General features: G+C 43.1%; 1 protein-coding gene across 2 annotated transcripts in view; it reads left to right on the top strand.

Annotated features, from left to right (window-relative positions):
• Positions 1-23,769, top strand: part of slf2 (SMC5-SMC6 complex localization factor 2) — a 135,208-nt gene that overhangs the window by 106,423 nt on the left and 5,016 nt on the right. Inside the window, exons 10-19 of one of the 2 annotated variants that reach the window (XM_068053046.1) lie at positions 1,411-1,498; positions 3,552-3,693; positions 4,573-4,684; positions 5,209-5,385; positions 9,170-9,267; positions 12,233-12,320; positions 18,594-18,719; positions 19,816-19,893; positions 20,722-20,808; positions 22,909-22,977. In XM_068053046.1, the coding sequence (XP_067909147.1) occupies positions 1,411-1,498; positions 3,552-3,693; positions 4,573-4,684; positions 5,209-5,385; positions 9,170-9,267; positions 12,233-12,320; positions 18,594-18,719; positions 19,816-19,893; positions 20,722-20,808; positions 22,909-22,977 (1,065 nt within the window). Of the gene's footprint in view, positions 1-1,410; positions 1,499-3,551; positions 3,694-4,572; positions 4,685-5,208; positions 5,386-9,169; positions 9,268-12,232; positions 12,321-18,593; positions 18,720-19,815; positions 19,894-20,721; positions 20,809-22,908; positions 22,978-23,769 lie in introns of those variants that run through there. The other variant, XM_068053047.1, reaches the window with a different exon arrangement.

Raw genomic sequence — 23,769 nt, 5'->3', positions numbered from 1 at the left:
GGCCCCCACCTGCCAAGAATGAGGCACATTAATTTCGCCACACGGAGATTAAATTTCAAGAAGAGAAGGCCTGTTACAAGGGGTTGCCAGGCCCCTGGCTGGAAAAGGCATTTTTGTAGAACAGTGTTTGTAGACAAAGGACCATTCCCTGACCCACGCAATGCATAAAGCCAGAAGTGGTTATACCAGTTGGTCACGTGACTACCCTGCTGGCCAACTTGGGGAGTTTTAAGTTGTAGAGCCAGTGTTTGAACTGGCAGAAAGCTTTTTGCTCTTGGATTGAAAAGACCTCTCCTGGCTGGCTTGCCACAGCCCCTCCTGTCTGCTCCCATCTCTTTCTCACCGAACTCCAAAAACCGACTGAAGACACACGAACCCCAAGAGAGAGAAGTTTCGAACAGTGAGCAAGGTTTAAAAATACTGGGCCCCTCCGAAAAGCAAGATCTACCTACAAAAGGACTGAACAGTAAACTCAAAGAACTGTTAACAACAACTCTTCAGAGATTGCCTCAAGCCTTTCCACTTGAATTTTTCTTCTCTTTTCTGTCTCTATTTGCATGTGTGTATCGTGTATACGTGGACGTGTCATGTATCCGTAGGCTTCAACTGAATTGGAGTTTACATTTAATAAAATTTCACCGTTCTTTAAATCGATGAAAGCCTGTTGTCCTCATTTCTTTACCTTATAATTGGAAAACAGTGAACAAGGATTCACCAAGGGGGAGTTAAATACACTGTTTTTAAAAAAAAAACCCTGTTAGAGTAAGACCAGGTGAAGGCTGAAATGGAACCCTAGACCTCTTTCTCAACTGGTCCTAACAATATTCTTGGTGCTTCTATATTGGCTTCCAGTTCAACAGTGCCTTCAATTTATGGTTATATCCTCTTGCTTAGGACCTTTCATGACCTCAGCCATGCCAGTCTTGATAACATTTCACTTTACAATCCTCCCAGATTCTCTGCTCCTGAGAATTTGGTCTTCTGTGCATGGTATTTCTCCCTACCCCAACTTTCAGCTGTATCGCTCCCAAACTCTTAATTCCTTAACTTCACCCGTCTTTCCAGCTCCTCCTCCTCCTCAAAACCCATCTCTTTCACCAAGTTTTTGGTTACCCATCCAAATCTCAGCCTCTATGACTTGGCAACCATTTTTGTCTGATTATGCCTCTGAAGCACCTTTGGACATTTTTTCTACTTTAAAGGTGCTAAATAAATGCAAGCTGTCATGTTAAAATGATTTGTTGTTCAGACACTTCAGTTTTTCAATTTAAAAAGCACCAGACGAAATGAAAAAGCAGATATCTGAGCAATTAATTCATTTGCCACAACAATTCCCTTGAGCCAATACAAGATTTGGCAATGTACAGTTCTGCCTTGTAAATAACACAGGTTGAAACTTTTGTTTTGCAGATGATGACTATTCATTCAGATTACATTGCTTCAGTGCACATTTTCAAAGCACTTTGGGACATCTGCACTAATGCTGCCAATAGACTAGGTGAGTTATACAACCACAGTCTGGAAAATGAAACTTTATGAAAAAAAAGTGTTCATGTCGGGGGGATAAAAAAAGCGCAGGTTTTCTTTGTAGGAAGGATGGGGGTGGTTGAGCATTGCATTGCATTGAATTGCAATGCATGATGCATTGAAGCAAAATTTCTGTGGGTATGATACTGAGTTAGAAAAATCTTTGTTTTTTACTGAGTTTGCTCCATTTTGCTGGGGCTCTACAATTAATCACTGGACCAAATAGTCAATTAGGCTATATTTATACTCTTGATTTCAATTTAAATAAGATTGGGTAGCTATTAGGAACAGGAATATAAAAGGTTGAGATTAGTCTGGATTGCTCTAACAAAGAGCTGAACCAAGGGCTGTATAGCCACCTCCCGTCCTGCAAGTATCTATAGTTATTTTCAGTACACATTCCAACGCCAGAAGTTACCATGTGTTGCTTAATTCCCTCTTCCTGCACCCAGGAAGACTTTCACACCAGATGAAAGACTGTACTGGAGAGCGATCAGAAGGGCTGTAAATGGCTATAACCAAATGTTAGGATTTCAAAGTCCAGCTGCCGTGCAAAAATTCACCTTTACACCACCGCAATCAATCTTTCACAACTAATTGATATAGTAATTAATTATGATTTAAGTTCAATCTGACTCTACCTTCCACAGTCCATGATACTGGTTAGTTGTTTTTCTTGTAAAACAAAGGGTTAATTGTGCTGGTGGAAAGCATCAATCTTTTAAGGACGCTGATGCTCTGTTACTTGGGTTCATTGCAAGCGGTATTATTCATGATTGATACAGAAAATATAACTGACAGAAAGAAAGACTTCCCTCTAGCAGAGGAGTCAAGAACAAGGAAACATAAGAATTGAAGTTTGATCCAGAAAATTCATTGTGTGGTATAATATACTTCGTATATAGTATGCACAGAAGGTCGTCATTCGGCCTGTCGTTTCCATGCCAGCTCTCTGCAAGAGCAACTCACTTTGTCCTACTCACCTGCCTTTTACCCGTAGCCTTGCAAGTTTTTTTTGCTTCAGATAATTATCCAATTCTCTTTTGAAAGCCACGATTGAATCGCCTTCCACCACACTTGCAGTACATTCCAGATCCTAACTACTCGCTGCTTAATTTTTTTTCCTCATGTCGTAGTTCCTGCTTTTGCCAATCATTTTAAATCTGTGTTCTCTGGTTCTTGACCCCTCTTCCAATGGGAACAGTTTCTCCCGATCTACTCTGTCCAGACCCCAGTATGACATAGTGAATCAGTCATGGAGTTTGAAAAGGAGGGAATTAACACTGTCAAGAGATGGGAGAGCATGAAGTTGCTGCCATGGCTGAGAAAATGGCAGAGCAGACTTAATGAAGCAAGTAACCCCTCTTAACTGCTTGAAGCTTGTGTTATCGTAGTAGCGGTTGTGCCAAAGGATTTAAGGTTTGATTCTTGGAACTAAAACGTTGTTTGGATCTGTCGATGAAACTAACTTTCTCGCTTGGCATATAATTATAAAACCACAAGCTTGGCGTATAATTATAAAACTGACGGAGGTGGAGGGGCGACATGATAGAGGTTTACAAAGTTATGAGCGGCATGGACAGAGTGGATAGTCAGAAGCTTTTTCCCAGGGTGGAAGAGTCAGTTAGTAGGGGGCATAGGTTTAAGGTGAGAGGGGCAAAGTTTAGAGGGGATGTGTGAGGCAAGTTCTTTACACAGAGGGTGGTGAGTGCCTGGAATTTGCTGCCGGGGGAGGTGGTGGAAGCAGGTACGATAGTGACATTTAAGAGGCATCTTGGCAAATACATGAATAGGATGGGAATAGAGGGATACGGTCCCCGGAAGTGCAGAAGGTTTTAGTTTAGGCAGGCATCAAGATCGGCGCAGGCTTGGATGGCCGAATGGTCTGTTCCTGTGCTGTACTTTTTTGTTCTTTGTTCATACACCATGGCATTAAAACTTGAATACTGGTTATATTTCTGTAGCCTGCAAATGACCCAACAGTAACAATTGGCTTCTAACAGTGTTTTCCTAACTTCTGTTAGTTAAGGATGGCACCAGTGAGTTCAAGGTTTGGACTCCAAGTCTCAAGGATATAGTTGCTGTCTTTCTCAACCTGGGAGCACAGTTTGGCACTTTGTTTCCATTGGAGCACCTTCAGCCAGACTTCTCTGAAGAGGATATATTGTAAGTTAATAAATTCTGTTCATAGTTGAGCTGTCATTTGTTTTCCAATCTTCGTTTTTAAAAGTCTCATTACCTCAGAGCAATCTTTGGTCAATACAGTGCTGACACCTTTGCCATACTACTGTATTTAGCTATTTCAAGGTATTAGGTAGATGCAAATGTGTATTCAAACATCTTGCATCAATAGCAGCTAGACTTGTCAGCTGATGCTAATTGGCTTTCCACTTCTGTCATGTACAGAAGTTTGGCCTGAGACTCAATAGAAACATTGGAATTCTAGATGAAAAAAGACCAACGTCCATCTAGTTCACCTACCACCCTGCTAGTTGCATGATACAATGGTAATGAAGTTGACAAATGATGGCAATTGTTTTCAACAGGCTCAGAAATGAAATGAGAAAAACCCCAGTGGTGGCAAACTTTCGGAACCATAGGCTCAAAATCGCAGTTTATCTCCCAAGCATGTTGCATTTAGCATGTCATGTCTCAAATTACTCGCCCCAAAGTGCTATTTTATGAAAGATTCTGCCGAGTGCATACCTGCACTGAAGAATTTCCATCAGCACTCTGTTAGCTTTTTTTTTTGTATCTTTGTTAGAGATGTTGGTAGTATTTTGAAGCACTGGATTGGGGTGAGGGGTTGGTGGGTGGGCAGGCAGTTTCCCACTAGTTTGGATGACTCGCAGGTCTGGTTCTTCCTTTGCCTGTTCCATTTTCTCCCTGTCTTTCCTGTAGATGGTGAATCTTCCTGATTTTACCCTACTGCAACATACTTGGCCACCTGTAGAAGGAAATCACTAGAAACTAAGCTTTATGCAGTATTTTTCATCATTTATATTCAGTTATCATTTATATATCATTCATTGTTTCTGTTTCTAGGTCTGGTCTACAAAATTATAAGGAAAATTATTCAAAGGATAATGCGCCAGCCTCCCAGAGAGATCCCATCTTCAGCTCTCTGCCAGAGTTTGGCATAAAGAATGTAGTTAAGGTAAATCTGTCTCTTATTTCATGTCCATTATATTAACAGAAAATGTATCTCTTCAGGGTTATTCTGATTCAGTGGCTCTAATTAAATCCACTTCCTATTGCATTGCAATAAAATGTAGTTTGTGCTATTATTTTCATCGTTAATGGATGATTGCTACCTTGCTTTCTTCCTCCTTGGGGAAATGGTGTCTGAATTAACTATGTAATTTGGTGAGCTTTTTAAGGAAAAACAAGCTTGCCTTGTACTGAATATGCAAAGACTGCAGCAAAAAAAAACTCGTGTCTTCAAATTAGCATCTTTATTGGTCACCAGCTAGCTTGAGATGAAACTATGATCTAAGTAGGGCAGGATCACAGCTTGGGGATCTGTTATGTTCAGTGTTTAATCATGGATAATTTGCTTGCAGAGGGTCCAATAGGGAAGTTCAAATCAACAAAATGTCTTCTGGCAATTTAAGATCTTTGCTTCGTTGAACTTGCTGTTCTCTGGAGTAACATGCCTGTTTTGTTTTTTAATTCCACTAGTTTCTATTGCTTTGTACCTCCATTTGCCCTGAAGCGTATTCTGATAAAGAATTAGTGTTGCTGATAAGCATGTTGGGCAGAATCAGCCTTGAACGAGAGCTGCAACTAACTCCTTTAAAAGATTTTCAGTGTTTGCTGGACAATCTTCTTAACAATGTCCAGCAGTGGAGTACAAAGGTAAGAATGATTTAACAGAGATGCATGAAATTAATTGCATTAATTTAAAAATGATTTGAGTAAAGAAATATTCCAACTAGGTGCACTGACATATTAAGGCACTGCCAGGTCAGGCATGGTGTATTGCAGAATAAATTCTGCCTGACACTATTTTTTAAACTATAATCTTAGAAAAACATCCCCCGACTCCCATGTGATTTTTTTTTTCCTCTTGTGCTGTTTAATGGAGCAGCAATGGTGTCGTATCACTTCCTATTTGGTGGTAATTGTAAGCATGTTTGTGATGTGGACCCAAGCGTACTTGAAACTGGATTATTTGTGCTCCAGCACCATTTTATGTGGGATTCTTTCATCTCTCAGAGGGAGAAAACTTCCTTCAATTTAACCTGAAGCGATGAGACTTTCATCCTGTTAGTTTTTAGATTTGAGTTCAGATCACAAGCGTGTTAATGCACTTGTGTTACCTGCTCCCTCCAGTGCGTAACATTTTACTTCGTTGCATTTATCGATGCACAATAAAATTGTATGGTCTTAGCAAGACCAGATTGATTGGCCCACCCATTTGTTGAAATCTACTCTATGCTGCTGGCGAGCAAGTTGCATTTGAGATTAAGATTTTTTAAAAAAGAAATCTATGGTCATTCCAAGTTCCCAACTTTATTGATCAAGGTTACAAATGTATTAATGTAATTTTTATGTGCAAAGTCAAGGTTTTTATTTTTTTATTCATTCATGGGATGTGGGCATCGCTGGCTATGCCAGCATTTATTGCCCATCCCTAATTGCCCTTGAGAAGGTAGTGGTGAGCTGCCTTCTTGAACGGCTGCAGTCCATGTGAGGTAGGTACACTCAGTGTTAGGAAGGGAGTTCCAGGATTTTGACCCAGTGACAGTGAAGGAACAGCGATATAGTTCCAAGTCAGGATGGTGTGTGTGGCTTGGAGGGGAACTTGGTCCCATGCATTTGTTGCCCTTGTACATCTAGATGGTAGAGGTCGCGGGTTTGGAAGGTGCTGTCTAAGGAGCCTTGGTGCGTTGCTGCAGTGCATCTTGTAGATGGTACACACAGCTGCCACTGTGCGTCAGTGGTGGAGGGGGTGAATATTTGTGGATGGGGTGCCAATCAAGCGGGCTGCTTTGTCCTGGATGGTGTTGAGATTCTTGAGTGTTGTTGGAGCAGCACCCATCCAGGCAAGTGGAGAGTATTCCATCACACTCTTGACTTGTGCCTTGTAGATGATGGACAGGCTTTGGGGAGTCAGGAGGTGAGTTACGTGTTGCAGGATTCCTAACCTCTGACCTGCTCATGTAGCCATGGTATTTATATGGCTACTCCGGTTCATTTTCTGGTCAATGGTAACCCCCTAGGATATTGATAGTGGGGGATTCAGTGATGGTAATGCCATTGAATGTTGGGAAAATGGTTAGATGGGTGGCGCAGTGGTTAGCACCGCAGCCTCACAGCTCCAGGGACCCGGGTTCGTTTCTGGGTACTGCCTGTGCGGAGTTTGCAAGTTCTCCCTGTGACCACATGGGTTTTCGCCGGGTGCTCTGGTTTTCTCCCACAGTCAAAGACTTGCAGGTGATAGATAAATTGGCCATTGTAAATTGCCCCTAGTGTAGGTAGGGAATATGGGATTACTGTAAGGTTAGTATAAATGGGTAGTTGTTGGTCGGCACAGACTTGGTGGGCCGAAGGGCCTGTTTCAGTGCTGTATCTCTTTTTAAAAACAAAAAAGATTCTCTCCTGGAGGTGACCATTGCCTGGCACTTGTGTGGCGCGAATGTTACTTTGAAACCAGACCCATTTAAAAAAGGAAATATCACTCATTTCTGTACACTTATGTTTAGTTAGGGGAGAATTCCATTACATGATTAAGAAATACGCAATTGAAGGGAAGAATCCAGGGTAAGGAACAGATTGATGAGATGAGCGCACAAAACTTAACTCCCTAAAACTGTTGTTGACAACAAAAATTCTGTAGCATCTTGAATGAATAATATTTTTCAGTAGGTAAGCATCTCTTGGCTTCTGTCTGTTCTGAAAAATGTAGTTCTGGAGTGTTGCACTTTACCTGCAATGGTTGAAGCAGGAGTAGTGTAGCTTTACAGAAGTGGGTGTTAAGCTCTTATCATGTTTTATGTAGATTATGCTGGTTGTTTATGTCACACATCTCTACGATGTTCTACCATGTTGTAAATGAATGCACAAAATCCCAAGATTATCTAATCTGTTCTTTGTTGGTTTAATGGTCAATTTGTATTAACCTTCAGTGTATAAAAAAAATTACGTGGTAAGTATGTCAACATAGATCATATAACTATATGGTATCTCTCTCTCGGTGAGATTGTTGATAAATGAGCTCCGCAGACCAATTTCAAGAATTTCATGACAAAATTTCACATTTTAAACTTTTACTGTAACAAAAATAAAAATCAACATAAACAGTTCTTTGTAAGTAGCCAATACACTAAATTACAGAGAAAGGTCTTTTTTTATTTTATTTAAATGCTTGGAAACCTTACTCCACATTTATACGATACAGTATCCTCATTGAAGCAATATTTTTGCAGTTAAAAGTCCCAAGCTCCATCCAGTTGCGATGGGTTGGATCTACCAGTCCTTGTTCTCTTGGCTTACTTCTTAGCACTTTTGACCTGGATTTCTCTGAATAAGGAAATCTCTGGTGACCCTGTGGGTTTTTTCCCCTCCGCAAACCTCAGCTTTCGAATTGAACTCATGTCTTAGCAGCCTTTCACTGTATCAGTGTTCTGAGACCAGATGTGTTCTCTCCCTGTCTTCTGAGGCTGCCACTGCTGGTCTTTGTGTCTTCCGGTCGTCTTTACAACCTCCAGACTTCTGAAAGCCTGTAGCCTGTTGAATCTATACAGAATCAAAAGTCCATAGGCAATTGCCTTTTTCAGTATGCAGAGTCCATAAGTCTGGCCACAGCAGAAACACCTTCCTTTGTTTCCAGGTGTTAAAAATTTGAAACTGAATTTCCACTTTTAGAGCCCTGGCTCCCTGTTTACGATCTGGAAGTCTGAGAACGAAACCCATTGTTCTTCAGGTGTTGCAACCTTGCATTCTGCTTTCAAAAAGGGTCTTTGATCTGGGTTCCTTGTTCACATGGTAACCAGGACCTCTGTTTTGTTTCCAGATTGAGTTGGTGTGAGGTCACATGTCTCCTCTGAATCCTCCTTACACAACATTAAAAACATAATCATACTACAAAGTCCAGCGTTCATAACGATACTGCTTCCTGGTTATCAAGTATTAATTATAATGCACTAAACTTGTATCTGTCACAACAGTTAATCCTTCAGGACAGTTGGCTATTTTGTTGTCCCAGTAATCAAAAATTCTGAGGCTATATCATACCATCCCTATGAAATCAACTATATCGACTGCGCAGTATGTACACCAGGGAGTGATTAGAAGCAGGAAACCTCATGAAGGTGTATAGATAAACCACAGCACTAACACCTCAAAACTACTAATTCATAGTCACTGCCTGGAAAGCATTCTGTGTAAGTGTAAACTCTACATTGTTTTAGTATGAGTTTGCAAGTAAATATTTTGAATTATAGTTGTTACAATATCCTGCTTCATTTAATTATCTTGGAAGAATTTGAGTAATGAAAGATAATGTGATGCAATTCATTTTTTACTTGGGTTATATTTGTCAGCACTAGATATTTAATGTAAAACAAAATGACTTGTGTTTCTGTGCTGATGGTTATATTTGCATGTGGTTTTGACGAGCTACCTTGGTTTTAAACAGATGTTCGAGCTCTGCATGATTCTAAGTGACTTATCAGAACATCATCATAATCTTTTGTACCTGGTTCAGCTGCTACCAGATTTCTCTACACGAGGCAGGTAATGCATGGCGCTACACGTTCTGTTATAGAACGGTAATGTTAATGAGAACTAGAGCCTGGTGTCTGCTCAACCCATCAGATCACAGGAGAAAGCAACCAGGGAACTAGTCATATCCCAGAACACACTCTTATTTCTGATTGTCCTAAAAGTGGATAGTGTTCTCCCAACATTTCTGTGGCATATGGTTGCCACGACAGTTAAGAGAAGGAATAGGCCATTGAGCCCCTTGAGTCTGTTCGGTTAATCAATTAGATTGAGGCTTGATCTATATTTTAACTTTATCTGCCACCTTGGTTTTGTAAACTTAGTCGCTAAATTCAATATTTTGTGTTTCAATATTTCTTTTCCACCTGTAGGTTTCTGACCAACTGTCACAAATTTGCGGGGGAGGTGGGTGGGATGGATAGATGATGTGCTTCCAGATCTCTGAGCTGCTTTCTCCTCAGGCCAGTGTGATAGTTAAGGGGCTAAAGGAATGAGTACATTTTAATAACTGATTTTTCTGAAGCTAGATGCCGTTAACAAACTCTCCTGATGCTGATTTTTTTTTTTTGGAACTAAGTGGATGCTTCCTAAATCTCAACTGTTTTTTCTTAAAGGTGTAGTATAATGTGCAGGCATATTTTCCTTGGTCAAGTTAAATTATTGGGTCTAAATTGGAGGAGTTAAAGTGCAAGTCCTCTCTACCCCCCCCCCCCCCCCCCACCCGAGACTAGGGGCCTTGAGCTAGAAGTATAATTTTTATTCATTACTGTAAAATGCATCTTAATGCGGTTTTTGTCACCTGCAAATGTGGGATGGACCTTGCACTAAGATAGTGTATACAATAATTTGGTGTAAGGAGGGAATGGCAATTTTGATGCTGATGTAACTCTTCCTTGCTCCTCCTTGTTACCAACCCCTCCCCCCCCCCCGCCCCCCCTTCCACAATACCTCTTTTTCTTCACTCCCACCCTGGCAAATTACTGTTTGTTTCAGCTCTATTTGTATTTTTGAACTGTTAGAAGAGAAACCTGTCTAGAGTCAGAGTTATACAGCACAGAAACAGGCCCATTGTGTCTGTGCCAGCCATACAGCACCCAACTATTCTAATCCCATATTCCTGCACTTGGCCCGTAGCCCTGTAAGCTATGGCATTTCAAGTGCTCATCTAAATACTTCTTAAATGTTGTGAGGATTCCTGCCTCCTCCACCACCTCTTCAAGCCGTGCGCTCCAGATTCCAACCACCCTCTGGGTGAAAAAATGTTTCCTCAAATCCCCCCCTAAACCTCCTGCCCCTTACCGTAAATCTATGCCCCCTGGTTCTTGACCCCTCCGCTAAGGGAAAAAGTTTCCTCCTATCTAATCTGTCAATGCCCCTCATAATCTTGTACACCTCAATCATGTCACCCCCTCAGCCTTCTCTGCTCCAAGGAAAACAACCCGAGCCTTTTCAGTCTCTCTTATAAGCTGAAATGCTCCAGACCAGATAACATCCTGGTGAATCTCCTCTGCACCCTCTCCAGTGCAATCACATCCTTTCTATAGTGTGGCGATCAGAAATGTACACAGTACTCCGGCTGTGGCCTAACCAGCGTTTTATACAGCTCCATCATAACCTCCCTGCTCTTATATTCTATGCCTCGGCTAATAAAGGCAAGTATCCTGTATGCCTTCCTAACCACCTTATCTACCTGTGCTGTGAAATTCACTGATCTATGGACAAGTACACCAAGGTCCCTCTGACTTTCTGTACTTCCTAGGGTCCTACCATCCATTGTATATTTCCTTGCCTAGTTAGTCCTCCCAAAAAGCATTACCTCACACTTCTCAGGATTAAATTCAATTTGACACTGCTCCGCCCATCTTACCAGCCCATCCATATTTCCCTGTAATCTAAGAATTTCCTCCTCACTATTTAGACCACCAATTTTTGTGTCATCTGCGATCTTACTGATCATACCTCCTAGATTCATGTCTAAATCATTAATGTACACTACAAACAGCAAGGGTCTCAGCACCGATCCCTGTGGTACACCACTGGTCATCGGCTTCCAATTGCAAAAACAGCCCTCGACCATTACTCTCTGCCTCCTGCCACTAAGCCAATTTTGGATCCAATTTGCCAAATTGCCCTGGATCCCATGGGCTCTTACCTTCTTGACCAATCTCCCATGCGGTACCTTATCAAAAGCCTTCATGAAATCCATGTGTACTCCATCTACTGCGTTACCCTCATCGACACATCTCGTCACCTTCTCAAAATTCAATCAAGTTAGTAAGACCCGATCTCCCCCTGACAGAACCATGCTGATTATCCCTGATTATTCCCTGCCTCTCCAAATGGAGATTAATCCTGTCCCTCAGAATTTTTTCCCCAATATTTTCCCAACCACCATTGTTAGACTCACCAGCCTGTAATTACCTGGTTTATCCCTGCTACCCTTCTTGAATAATGGTACCACATTCGCTGTCTTCCAGTCCTCTGGTACCTCTCCTGTGGCCAGAGAGGATTTGAAAATTTGTGTCAAAGCCCCTGCTATCTCCTCCCTTGCCTCACATAACAACCTGGGATACATCTCACCTGGGCCTGTGGATTTATCCACTTTTAAGTCTGCTAAAACAGCTAATATTTCCTCCCTTTCAGTGTATAGTTCAGTCATCAGCGGGTACGCCACACTGGTCCCATGCAACACTGCTGACAATCATGTTTGCATGTACATGCTTTTTTAAATTCATTAAGATATGAGGTGCATTTATTGTCCTAATTGCCCATGAGAAGATGGTGGTGAGCTGCTTGAATTGTTACAGTCCATGTGGAGGTACTGCTGTATAATTTCAGACTGCTTACGTTGGCTTTAAAACTATTCACTCCTGAAAAATTACAGAATTGGGAGTAAGGAATGGTGTATGGAATAGTATTGGATCAGAATTCTTAACATTATAGTGATTTATAATTTAATGGGCTTATATTTTTGTAGGCAACTGAGAAGGCACCTTAGCCTGGTGATCATTTCAAAACTTCTGGACAAAGGATCCATGTATGTACCAAAGGATCCAGATTTGAAGGTACGAGATGCAGTTTCATTTTGTTGACAATACATAGATGTAGATAGAAGTACAGTATGTGCATCTTCAAATTAACCATGCTAGTTCCTGTAATGTTTTCATTTTTGAGGTTTACCACGCTATTTTTTCACTATCATTTTGAGTGCTGAGGCAGGTCATCAAATAGGGAGTGTTTAACTGTGGGGGAAACTGCAAGCAGCAAAAGGAAATGGGTTGGGCAGAAAGATGTCTTAACAACTTATTTCTCTATTAAATTTTAAGTTGGGAGGAAGATTGAGGATATGTACATTAAATGATATCTTATAATGGAGGAGCCATGAGGCTTGAGGGTTCAGATAGACAAATACTTAAAAGTGAAAAGTTGATAAAGCTGTTATTTTTTTTTTTTAAAAAGCACATAATAGGATTCCAAGTTTTAGGAATGAAGGCATCAAGTACAAAATGCAGAGTGCTCATGCGAAACCTTTAAAAATCATTGGTTAGGCTGCAGTATAACAGTGTCCAGTTTTGAGCACCTTACTTTTGGAAGGATGTCTCAGCAGTGTGGACTGTTCTGAAGCGATTCACCTGCTTAATACCAGGGGTGGGGATGGTGGTCTATCGTTTGGAGAGGCTAGAGTAAAGAAAGTGGGACTCTTCATTAGAGCAAAGAGGGATGAGAGGAAATTGATAGACATGTTCACAATTTTGAAGGCTTTTAATGAGGGAAATAGGGAAAATTATTTCCATTAGTTGCTAAGTTAGTAACTAGAGGGCTTACATTTAAGATCAAAGCAATGGGTGAGCACAAATGTCTATCTGCAGTAGTTGTTAAACCATGGATTGCTTTATCGGAACCAGCGGTGGATGCAGAATCCGTAATGGCCTTTAAGAAACATTTAAAAATGCATTGAGAACAGATAGATAGCTTTCAGGCACTCGGCACAGACACAACTAGCTGACTGGTCGTCTGCACTTCAGAATTCTGATTCTGTAAGCTTAGGTATGCGCTGAATATTAATATTTTCGTGGCTGCTGAAAGTGCTTTTGCTTGTGATGTATCTGTTCTGGAGCCACATGGGATAAATCAAGACCCTCTGTAGCATAGCTTTTAGACATGTCGGAGCCTTGCAGTGGACTAGTTCTATTGCAAATGTGAATTAAAATGGCTCATGGAAAATGAGCACCTCTGATCTTTAAGATTGCATGATAGATACAGATGAGGAAAACCATTCCATAAATCATAACTCATCTATTTGTTAAAATTGCAACCCCGCCCCCCCAAACCACGTGTTATGGCATCCATTGTTTCTTAAATGATTCCAGAATCTTTACCTAAATTTTCCTCCTGGGGGTCCATTCCCTGTATTGATCACCTTCTGTGGAGAACTTCCTGATCTCAAGTTTGCTGTTTGCTAGTTTGAATCTGTGCCCCTCAGATTCTGCTTACCTAAGCTTTGAGTGGGCTGATGAGAAAGAGTAGCAGTAACTTTTACATGAATGAAGTCTAGTTATATAGAGAGTGCAATAAAATCCCAGAATGGCATTCTAAGCAATTCACAATGTGATCAAGTGACAAAATGATCCTAATTAAAGAAATCTTCAGATGAGAGGCCGAGCATTTGGCACAGCCCATGACTTGACTCCAAGCCAGGATGTATGCCAAAGGTATTTTCATTTCAAAAGCAGCCCAAATCTAGACAATTAAAAATTGCGAAGACAAGTGAGCTGAGCGTGTGACCAAGCCTTGAGAAGAGCAGGATCTGCTTTGTCAAAAAGGAATGTCAGAAATCTGCCCTGGGATGACTGACTTTAACCTAACCAAAGGCATCTACAAATGTAATGTGTCTATATTACCTAGGCACCAGAAACGACAACGGCAATCCCAGCCCTGTCGACCCTGCAAAGTCCTCCTTACTCACATCTGGGGGCTTGTGTCAAAATTGGGAGAGCTGTCCCATAGTCTATTCAAACAACAGCCTGACAGTCATACTCACGTAATTATACTTTACAGACAATATCCCAGACAGCACCATCACCAGTCTTTGATATGTCTTGTCCCACCAGCAGGACACACCCACCAGAGGTGGTGGCTCAGTGGTGTACAGTTGAGAGGGAGTGGCCTTGGGAGTCCTCAACATTAATTCTGGATCCCATGAAGTCTCATGGCATCAGGTCCAACATGGGCAAGGAAACCTCCTGCTGATTACCACCTACCTCCGTCCCTCACCTTGACAACACCTTCCAAACCTGCGACATCTACCAAATAGAAGGTCAAGGGCAGCAGATGCATGGGAACACCACCACTTGCAAGTTCCCCTCCAAGCCACACACCATCCTGACTTGGAACTATTTCGCTGTCCTTTCACAGTTGCTGGGTCAAAATCCTGGAACACTTCCTAACAGCACTGTTGATGTACTTATACCCCAAGGACTGCAGCGGTTCAAGAAGGCAGCTCACCATCACCTTCTCGAGGGCAATTCGGGTTGGACAATAAATGCTGGCCTAGCCAGCGAAGCCCACATTCCATGAATGAATAATTTTTTCAAAAGCTGATGTATCAGTACTGCTCAATGTTGAACACCACTGGGAAGAAGCACTGAGGGTCGCAACGGCACAGAATGTACTTTGGGTGGGGACTTCAGTGTCCATCACCGAATGGCTTGGTAGCACCACTACTAATTGAGCTGGCCAAGTCCTAAAGGACATATCTACCAGACTGGGCCTATGGCCGGTGATGAAACCAACAAGAGGGAAAAACCTACTAGACCTCGTCCTCACCAGATGCATCTGACCATGACAGTGTTTGTAGGAGTGACCATCGCACAATCCTTGTGAAAACAAAGTCCTGTCTTCTCACTGAGGATGCCCTCCATTATGTTGTGGCACTGCCACCGTGCTAAATGGGATAGATTGAGAACAGATCTGGCAGTTCAAAGTTGCACATCCATGAGGTGCTGTGGGCCATCAGCAGCAGCAGAATTGTATTCAACCACAATCTATAACCTCATGACCCAGCATATCCCCCTCTGCCATTATGATCAAGCCAAGGGATCAACCCTGGTTCAATGAGGAATGAAGGAGATTATGCCAGGAGCAGCACAGGGCATGCTTAAAAATGGAGTGTCAGCCTGGTGAAGCTATAACACGGGACTGTTTGCGTGCCAAATAGCAGAAGCAGCATACAATCGACAAGAGCTAAGTAATCCCACAACCAACAGGGAGGCGGTGGGGTACTGGTATTGTCACTGGACTAGTAACCCAGAGACCCAGGTATTGCTCTGGGGACATGCGTTCAGATCACACCACAGCAGAAGGTGGAATTTGAATTCAATTAATAAATCTGGAATTTAAAGCTAGTCTAATGATGGCCATGAAACCATTGTCGATTGTTGTAAAAACCCATCTGGTTCACTCATGTCCTTTAGGCAAGGAAATCTGCTGTCCTTACCTGGTCTGACCTACATGTGACTGCAGATCCACAGCAATGTGGTTAACTCTTACATGCCCTCAAAATGGCCTAGCAAGCCACTCAGTTCAAGGGCAATTAGGGATGAGCAATAAATGCTGGCCTGGCCTGCGATGCCCATATCCCATGAAAGAATAAAAAAAATCAGTCAAAGCTCTGCAGTCTGGCTGCATGCAGGACAATTAAACAACTAACAGGAGGAGGATGCTCCACTAATATCCCCATCCTCAATGATGGGAAGTCCAGTACATCAGTACAAAAGACAAAGCTGAAGCATCCGCAACAATCTTCAGCCAGAAGTGCCGAGTGGATGATCCATCTCTGCCTCCTGTTGAGGTCCCCAGCATCACAGAGGCTAGTCTTCAGCCAATCCGATTCACTCTGTGATATCAAGAAATGGCTGAAGGCACTAGATACTGCAAAGGCTATGGGTCCTGACAATATCCTAGTTGCAGTACTGAAGACTTGTGCTGCAACACTAGCCGTGCCCTTAGCCAAGCTGTTCCAGTACAGCTACAACACTGGCATCTACCTAGCAATGTGGAAAATTGTCTTGGTATGTCCTATCCACAAAAAGCAGGACAAATGTAATCCAGCCAATTACCGCCCCATCTGTCTACTCTTGATCATCAGCGAAGTGATGGAATGTGTCGCCACTTAAGCCATAAGTTGCACATGACTAAGTTTAGGTTCTGCCAGGGCTGCTCTGCTCCCGACCTTATTACAGCCTTGGTCCGCACATGGACAAAAGAGCTGAACTTAAGACTTGAGGTGAGAGTGATTGCCCTGGATATCAAGACAGCATTTGACAGAGTATGGCATCAAGGAACCCAAGCTGAAGTCAGTGAGAATCAAAGGGGAAAGCTGTCATGTCTAGCACAAAGCAAGATGGTTGTGGTTGTTGGAGGCCAATCATCTCAGCTCCAGGACATCATTGCAGGAGTTCCTCAGGGTAGTAATCTAGCTGCTTCATCAATGATGTTCCCTTCATCATAAAGTCAGAACTGGGGATGCTTGCTGATCATTGCACAATGTTCACCATCTGCAACTCCTCAGATACTGAAGCAGCCAGTGTCCATATGCAGCAAGACCTGGACAACATTTAGGCTTGGGCTGATAAGTGGCAAGTAACATTCGTGCCACACAAGTGCCAGGCAATGACCATCTCCAAGAAGAGAATCTAATCATCTCCCCATGACATTCAACGGCATTACCATTGCTGAATCTCCCCAGTATCAACATCCTGGGGGTTACTATTGACCGGAAACTGAACTGGAACAGTCACATAAATATTGTCGCTACAAGAACAGGTCAGAGGCTGGAAATTCTGCAGCGGGTAAGCCTCTTCCTGACTCCCCGAAGCCTGTCCACAAGGCATAAGTCAGGAGTGTGATGGAATACTCCCCGCTTACCTGGATGGGTGCAGCTCCAACAACAGTCAAAAAGCTCGACACCATCCAGGACAAAGCAGCCCACTTGATTGGCATTCCATCCACTACCTTCAACATTTACTCCCTCCACCACCAATGCACAGTGGCAGCAGTGTGTATCATTTACAAGATGCAGTGCAGCAACTCACCACGCCTCTTTCGACAGCATCTTCCAAACCTGTGACCTTTTCCACCTAGAAAGACGAGCAGGACACGTAGGGGAGCAGCACTATCTGCACGCTCCCCTACAAGATTCTCAATCCTGACTTGGAACTATATCGCTGTTTCTTCATGGTCGTTGGAACAAAATTCTGGAACTCCCTTCCTAACAGCACTGTTGGTGTATCTGCACCAGATGGAGTACAGCGGTTCAAGAATGCAGCTCACCACTGCCTTCTCGAGGGCAATTAGGGATGGACAACAAATGCTGGCGTAGCCTGCGATGCCCACATCCCATGAAAGAATAAAAAAAGGTTACATTTGCTGACAGTGTAACTACTAGATGGTGCAGTACTTACATAATCGCAAATGCAGCTTCATCGACTGAAACGTCACTGTCTGTGACATGTCGGGCAACTGCCAGTAATAAAGATGGCACTGCAATTCGTTTGACACAAACGAATTGAACCCAAACCCCTTCATCCCTCAATAGCTGGGATCGCCATCCCCACCACAATCACCACCTCAACCACCACTTTTCATTCCTGCTCACTCCTGTGATCGCCACCTCAATTACCGCATTCAACTTCCTGCTCACTCCTGTGATTGGCTGCTCGGTGCTCCGTCCTGCCATTCTCTCCCGCGCCTTCTCGCCATTTCCTCCCACTGCTTTCTCCCTGCCTCGCTGCCTGGAGAAGCAGTAGGGAGGGGGTGAACAGTGAGGGCTGCGTGGCAAGGCAGGAATCAAGCGGTAAGCAGTCGGGAATGGCAGCTGGAGCAGTGAGCTGTCAGGAACGGGGTACTGTTTGGGTGGAGATGGCGATCGCAGCCATTGAGGGGTGAGTCAACACTCTCGTTATGACGTCTGACGTCATTGCATGGTGCCGTGCACTTGTGCGGATTCATACTGGTAAGCTGGCAATGTTTGGATGCACTGACGTCGGTGATCGCTTTGTGCATGCTCTGCGGTGCCAGGAGTCACCCCATTTAGAACAAAACACAGCTGTCCTTGCCTTCAAGAGTAATGTCCTAATACAGCAGTGATATTTGTAACACTGTACAATTCATTGTACCTTAAATTTCAGACTGTTCAAATAATTGTGAATTCTCTAGTTCTATTAATTAACTGGTAAAATGCAATACCTTATACTAAAATATTAATAGTACACTAAGTGGATTGTCATGTGGGAGGAGATTGCAGTTAATGTAAATTTGCAAATATCATTTTCCTCCAGATCTCTAATCTCTGTCGATTCTTGAACATGATGAAGCCATCTTCTTTGTTAAAAACTATTCAAGAAACGAGTAAGCCCAAACAGGGGCAGCGAATGGAAGCTGCACTTACAGAGCTTGATCAGCAGGTATTGCTTCAACTTTTTAATTTTACAGTAGAGCTTCATTGAGGACTTTGGGACTGGGAGGGTTTTAGTAACTGACTGTTATAAAACTTTTCCGTCAAATTTTAAATTTCAATTTTTGACCTTTACAGAAATTCTTGCTGTGAACGCCAAAGCAGCAATTTGGGCACTATGACTGTGGCTGCAGTATGACAGGTCACATGAAAATAGCAAAAGTCAATGGGACTGGGTGATTTCATAGATTAGCTGACTACTCCATTACTTCTGCAATCTGGTGTATCACAAACGATGAGATTAGAAGTCTCTGCTGGCAGTAATGGTCCCATGTGAAATGAGTTTGCCTACCTTTAACTCCATTCCCATTTGGCTTTGGAACACTGATAAGACTTCCCTAATTTAATGCTCAGTTGGCAGTCTGACTCTTGCTGCAATAGTGCTCAGTGGGAAAAAGAAAATGTCTCACTGCTGCAGTGATGCCCTTCTGAATTGGGGAGAAAATACATTGGACAGATCAAAGGCCAAATTGTCTGCATCAAGCTTGTGCTACAGCTAAAGACTTGGAGTTGTTTGATCTTAACTCTTGAGAACAGGGTGGCACAGTGGTTAGCACCGCAGCCTCACAGTTCCAGCAACCCGGGTTCGGTTCTGGGTACTGCCTGTGCGGAGTTTGCAAGTTCTCCCCGTGACCGCGTGGGTTTCCTCCGGGTGCTCTGGTTTCCTTCCACATGCCAAAGACTTGGGGTTGATAGGTAATTTGGCCATTGTAAAAAATGCCCCTAGTATCGGTAGGTGGTAGGAAAATTGAGGGAAGGTGGGGATGTGAGAGGGAAAGATGGGATTAATGTAGGATTAGTATAAATGGATGGTTGATGGGCGGTGCGGACTCGGTGGGCCGAAGGGCCTGTTTCAGTGCTGTATCTCTCTAGGATTCTGTGACTCTTAACACAAATCACCCGACACCTATCTCAAAATAAAATTTTGTTTTGGGTTAGTGCCAGATTTGCCAAATTGAGATCAATAGGGAAACTGATTTTCAAAGCCTACAAGAGAGGTAATGGATGCTAATTTTGTTTAATGGTATTTCAATTTAATTTACTAGGCCTATTATCTCTGCTACAATCTTCTAGTCTTAGCAAATGAAGTGCTACACATAGAGCATATTCCTTCCAGTCAGCGGGTAAGTTTCTACTTGTTTTTTTAATTGGGAGATCTGTGGGATTATATTTGCTCATTTTGAAAAGATTGGTCTGGATTTCACAGTTGAGTTTCAAGATGACAATTGTAGGCATGTACAGTCAAATCCTACTGAAGTTGCACTCCACTTGGATGCAGTCTTTTTCAATTTGGATAGTGGATTATTTGTAGATGAACATAAAGAATGAGCTACTGTAGTTTTATACTTTAAAACAAAATGGACTGAGAGGCATTGTGCTAGGCCCATTCCATGCCAGAATCTGCCATCTACAGCAGGTTTGCAGAACTGCACAAGAATGACTAGGAATTTAGACAGACTTGATTCTCTGTCTGACGCGACTGTATCTTAACTTCTATCTGTGCAGAAATGGTAGCAGTGGCAGAGGTCCATTTACAGTTCGTAACACTCGCCATCTATGCTTAGCCAGGGCAGTCATTGCATTTCATCACGCAGTTTATCTGGTCACTATCGTATTGCTGTTTGTGGGGCCTGTATGCAAATTTTTAAGAATTCATTCATGGGATATGGGCATTGCTGGCAAGGCCAGCATTTATTGCCTGCCCCTAGTTGCCCTTGGCTTCTGCATTTCCTACATTTCAACAGTGGTTACCCTTCAAATGTACTTCATTTGCTGTAAAGCCCTTTGGGACATCCCAAGGCAGTACAAAGTGCTGTATAAATGCAAATCTTTTGTTTTATTGCCATAGGAGCCACAGGTGAAGTTGTACTTCTACATGAGTCTGTCAGTGATCTTTCATTATTACTTTTGCTTTTTATGGTACTTGTTAATCAGCATTTTTTCTCTTTCAGAGTCACCTTATACAGCTGTGTGCTGAAATAGAAAAATATGTCAAATGCGACATAAGAGAGGACCCCAAACTACTTTACCGAAGCAAGGTAGTTAATAAAAACTTGTTGAGTTAATGTATCTTGTAGCTATAACTCTGTACCTTTTGTATGCTGTTAGCACAATTTTTGTCTGCTCTGTTCAATTTGATGCCTTCTTAGGGACCTTCTGTATTTCAAATAGCTGTGTTTGCTGACACTACAACCACTAGGTGGTGCGGTACTGGCCCAGGTTCAAAAGCAGCCCCATCCACTTAAACGGCACTGTCTGCGACGTCTCAGGCAGCTGCCAATAATAAAGATGACACCGACTGAAACGTCACTGTCTGCGATGTCTCAGCAGCTGCCAATAATAAAGATGGCACCGACTGAAATGTCACTGTCTGCGATGTCTCAGCAGCTGCCAATAATAAAGATGGCACTGCTCAATTTGTCACAAAAAGCTAACACAACTTTAAACCAAAATCCCCACAGTGGTTGCGATCACTGCCTCCTTCCCACACCCAACAGTACCTGTGCTAGTACAGAACCAAATAATCTCATTGTAAGGCATCTTTCAATTCGATCTTTGTATGATGCTTATTATTCTAATATACTGGTTTTGGAAATCGATTCATGTGGCTTATTCTTTTGCACAATTACAGCAGTGCAAATGGATTCTGGGCTATAATTCAGATAGAAGCCATCGTACTCCTCTTTTGTGTTCCCTCCCACCCTGTCTGCTCGCCGCTTCTCTTTTTTTATCCCCCCCCCCCACCCCCTTCAGCCACTCGCTCCTTGCCTTGTTGCTGCCTTCCTTCGCTGCTCCCACCCTCCTTGCTTTCCCCCACTCCATGGCCACTAGCTTCTGGGTCACCCTGTCGCTCCTCAGCTGCTCGTTCCCCGTCTTGCCGCTATGGCGGCTCATTCCCCGCCCTTTGCTCCAACTTTGTGTGGCGCGGCGGGGAGCGATCGGCCGAAGGGAGAAGCGACGAGGCCTACAGCGAGTGGCCTAGGGGCAGAGGGGTGAGGGTGGGAGCAAGTGGCCGGCGGGGGGGGGATGGTGGGGATGCGATCAGTCTGGGAGCGAGTGGCTGAGGGAAGGCGGCAGGGAGCAAGCTGCCCTGTTCCAGCGCGCAATGACGTTTTAGAGCGCATAAACAAATTAGTCCTGGCAAGCCAGGTGATGACGTAGGCTGCGCATGCACAGCACGATACTGGCAGAAAGAAACCGTTCTGCACCTGTGCACTGCTGGGAACGCACTGATGATGTCGGTGCTTGGCTGCGTTGTCAGGAGTCACTTACTTTGATTTCAAGCATTAAAGCCATGTTTGGTGAAAGGGAAGAGGCTTCAAATAAAATTGAGGGTAATTATCGGATGAGTGCAATTTCATAGTTTGGTTGAACTGTTTGATTATAAGGTTTCTCTTTTGCTCTGTAACCTGCATGCCAGGCAGTCAATGTCCAACATATGACTTCAGCTGGACAACAGCCACAGGAAGCTTTCTAATCAGCTTTATGTTAAGCAAAGGCTAATAGTTGGATGAGGCTTGAAGGGTGCGGGCAGACTCCCTGCATGGTAGCCAATGCATACAGATGTCTGGTTTTGTTTAATGCCATGATGCTTTACTACGTTAAAGGTGCTATATAAATGCGAGTTGTTTACGAGTGACTTACAAGCATTTTTTGCTTTTGTGTTCCAACTTCAATCCTGCATCCTAATGGGAAAACAACTTGATGTCATTGTATAACTGAGTAGGTAGAAAGTTGGAGTGATAAAATATTGAACTGAGAGTACTCACCCTGTGATTCTAAAGACTGCAACTGATGTTTAAGGGAGGGTACTGAGCGTTACTAAGCACTTAGGCACAGTAAGAGGAGAAAGAAACTCATGCACCAGCTGCTTTTAATTGCAGCCTTTTGTGACCAGTAGTTGAGTGACATTGGAAGGGTTGTTTCCACCTGGGAGAGTTCTGAACCACCGCATGTGGCTTGTGTCCTACAAAAGTGCTTTTAAAGTAGTTGGCCACAGCACTCAGTTAGATACCAGTCAATGCTTTAGTTCTTGTAATTTGTTGTCTTGGCAGAATTGCAGCTTGGATCTGTGTACTTATGGTTAGCAGAGAATTAAAAGCATATTTATATCTAATCAACTGTTTCTTTCTGTGTAGGTGAAAGATTTAGAAGCAAGAACCCATGCAAAATGGCAAGAGTTATTACAGCGCTCACGGCCTCTTCAGGTAATATGGCGCAGGATATACTCATTTATTTTATTTTATTTATTTAGAGATACAGCCCTGAAACAGGCCCTTCGGCCCACCGAGTCAGTGCCGACCATCAACCACCCATTTACACTAAGCCTACATTAATCCCATATTCCTACCACATCCCCACCTTCCCTTAATTCCCCTACCACCTACCTACACTAGGGGTACACTAGGGGCAATTTATAATGGCCAATTTACCTATCAACCTGCAAGTCTTTGGCTGTAGGAGGAAACCGGAGCACCCGGTGAAAACCCACGCGGTCACAGGGAGAGCTTGCAAACTCCGCACAGGCCGTACCCAGAATTGAACCCAGGTCGCTGGAGCTGTGAGGCTACGGTGCTAACCACTGCGCCACTGTGATAACACAGTTCTAGGGGAAAATTATAGAATGAGATTGATCGAGACATGGGAGTTTTCTTCTTTTTGAGAATATGCAAGCAGCAGGACCTGTAATTAAAGTTGCAAGATGGTTCAGTCCTTGTGTAGATGTGCGTTTTAAATATAATTGGGATGGGATGATTGGGGATTCAACATCCCAGAAAAGTTGTAGGTTGCCAGTTACCATCTTGTTGCTGGCATCTTTAGTTGGATTGAAGAATTAAGAGACCCAACAATTTTTGAAAGCTGGTGGCTGGTAAAGGGAGTGAGCACAAAGTTCCACGTTCAATTCCTGGACAACTAGACTGCCTAGATAGTTGATCTCTGCTGAAGGTGGGGTGGTAGGATTGTGATTATTGGCCTCAACACTCTTGAGTGAGTGAAGA

The sequence above is a fragment of the Heterodontus francisci genome, chromosome 20 (genome assembly GCF_036365525.1).
Source record: "Heterodontus francisci isolate sHetFra1 chromosome 20, sHetFra1.hap1, whole genome shotgun sequence".
Lineage (NCBI taxonomy): Eukaryota > Metazoa > Chordata > Chondrichthyes > Heterodontiformes > Heterodontidae > Heterodontus > Heterodontus francisci.
The sequence above is the reverse complement of the archived record's forward strand: the minus strand, read 5'-3'. Positions and strand labels throughout refer to the sequence as shown.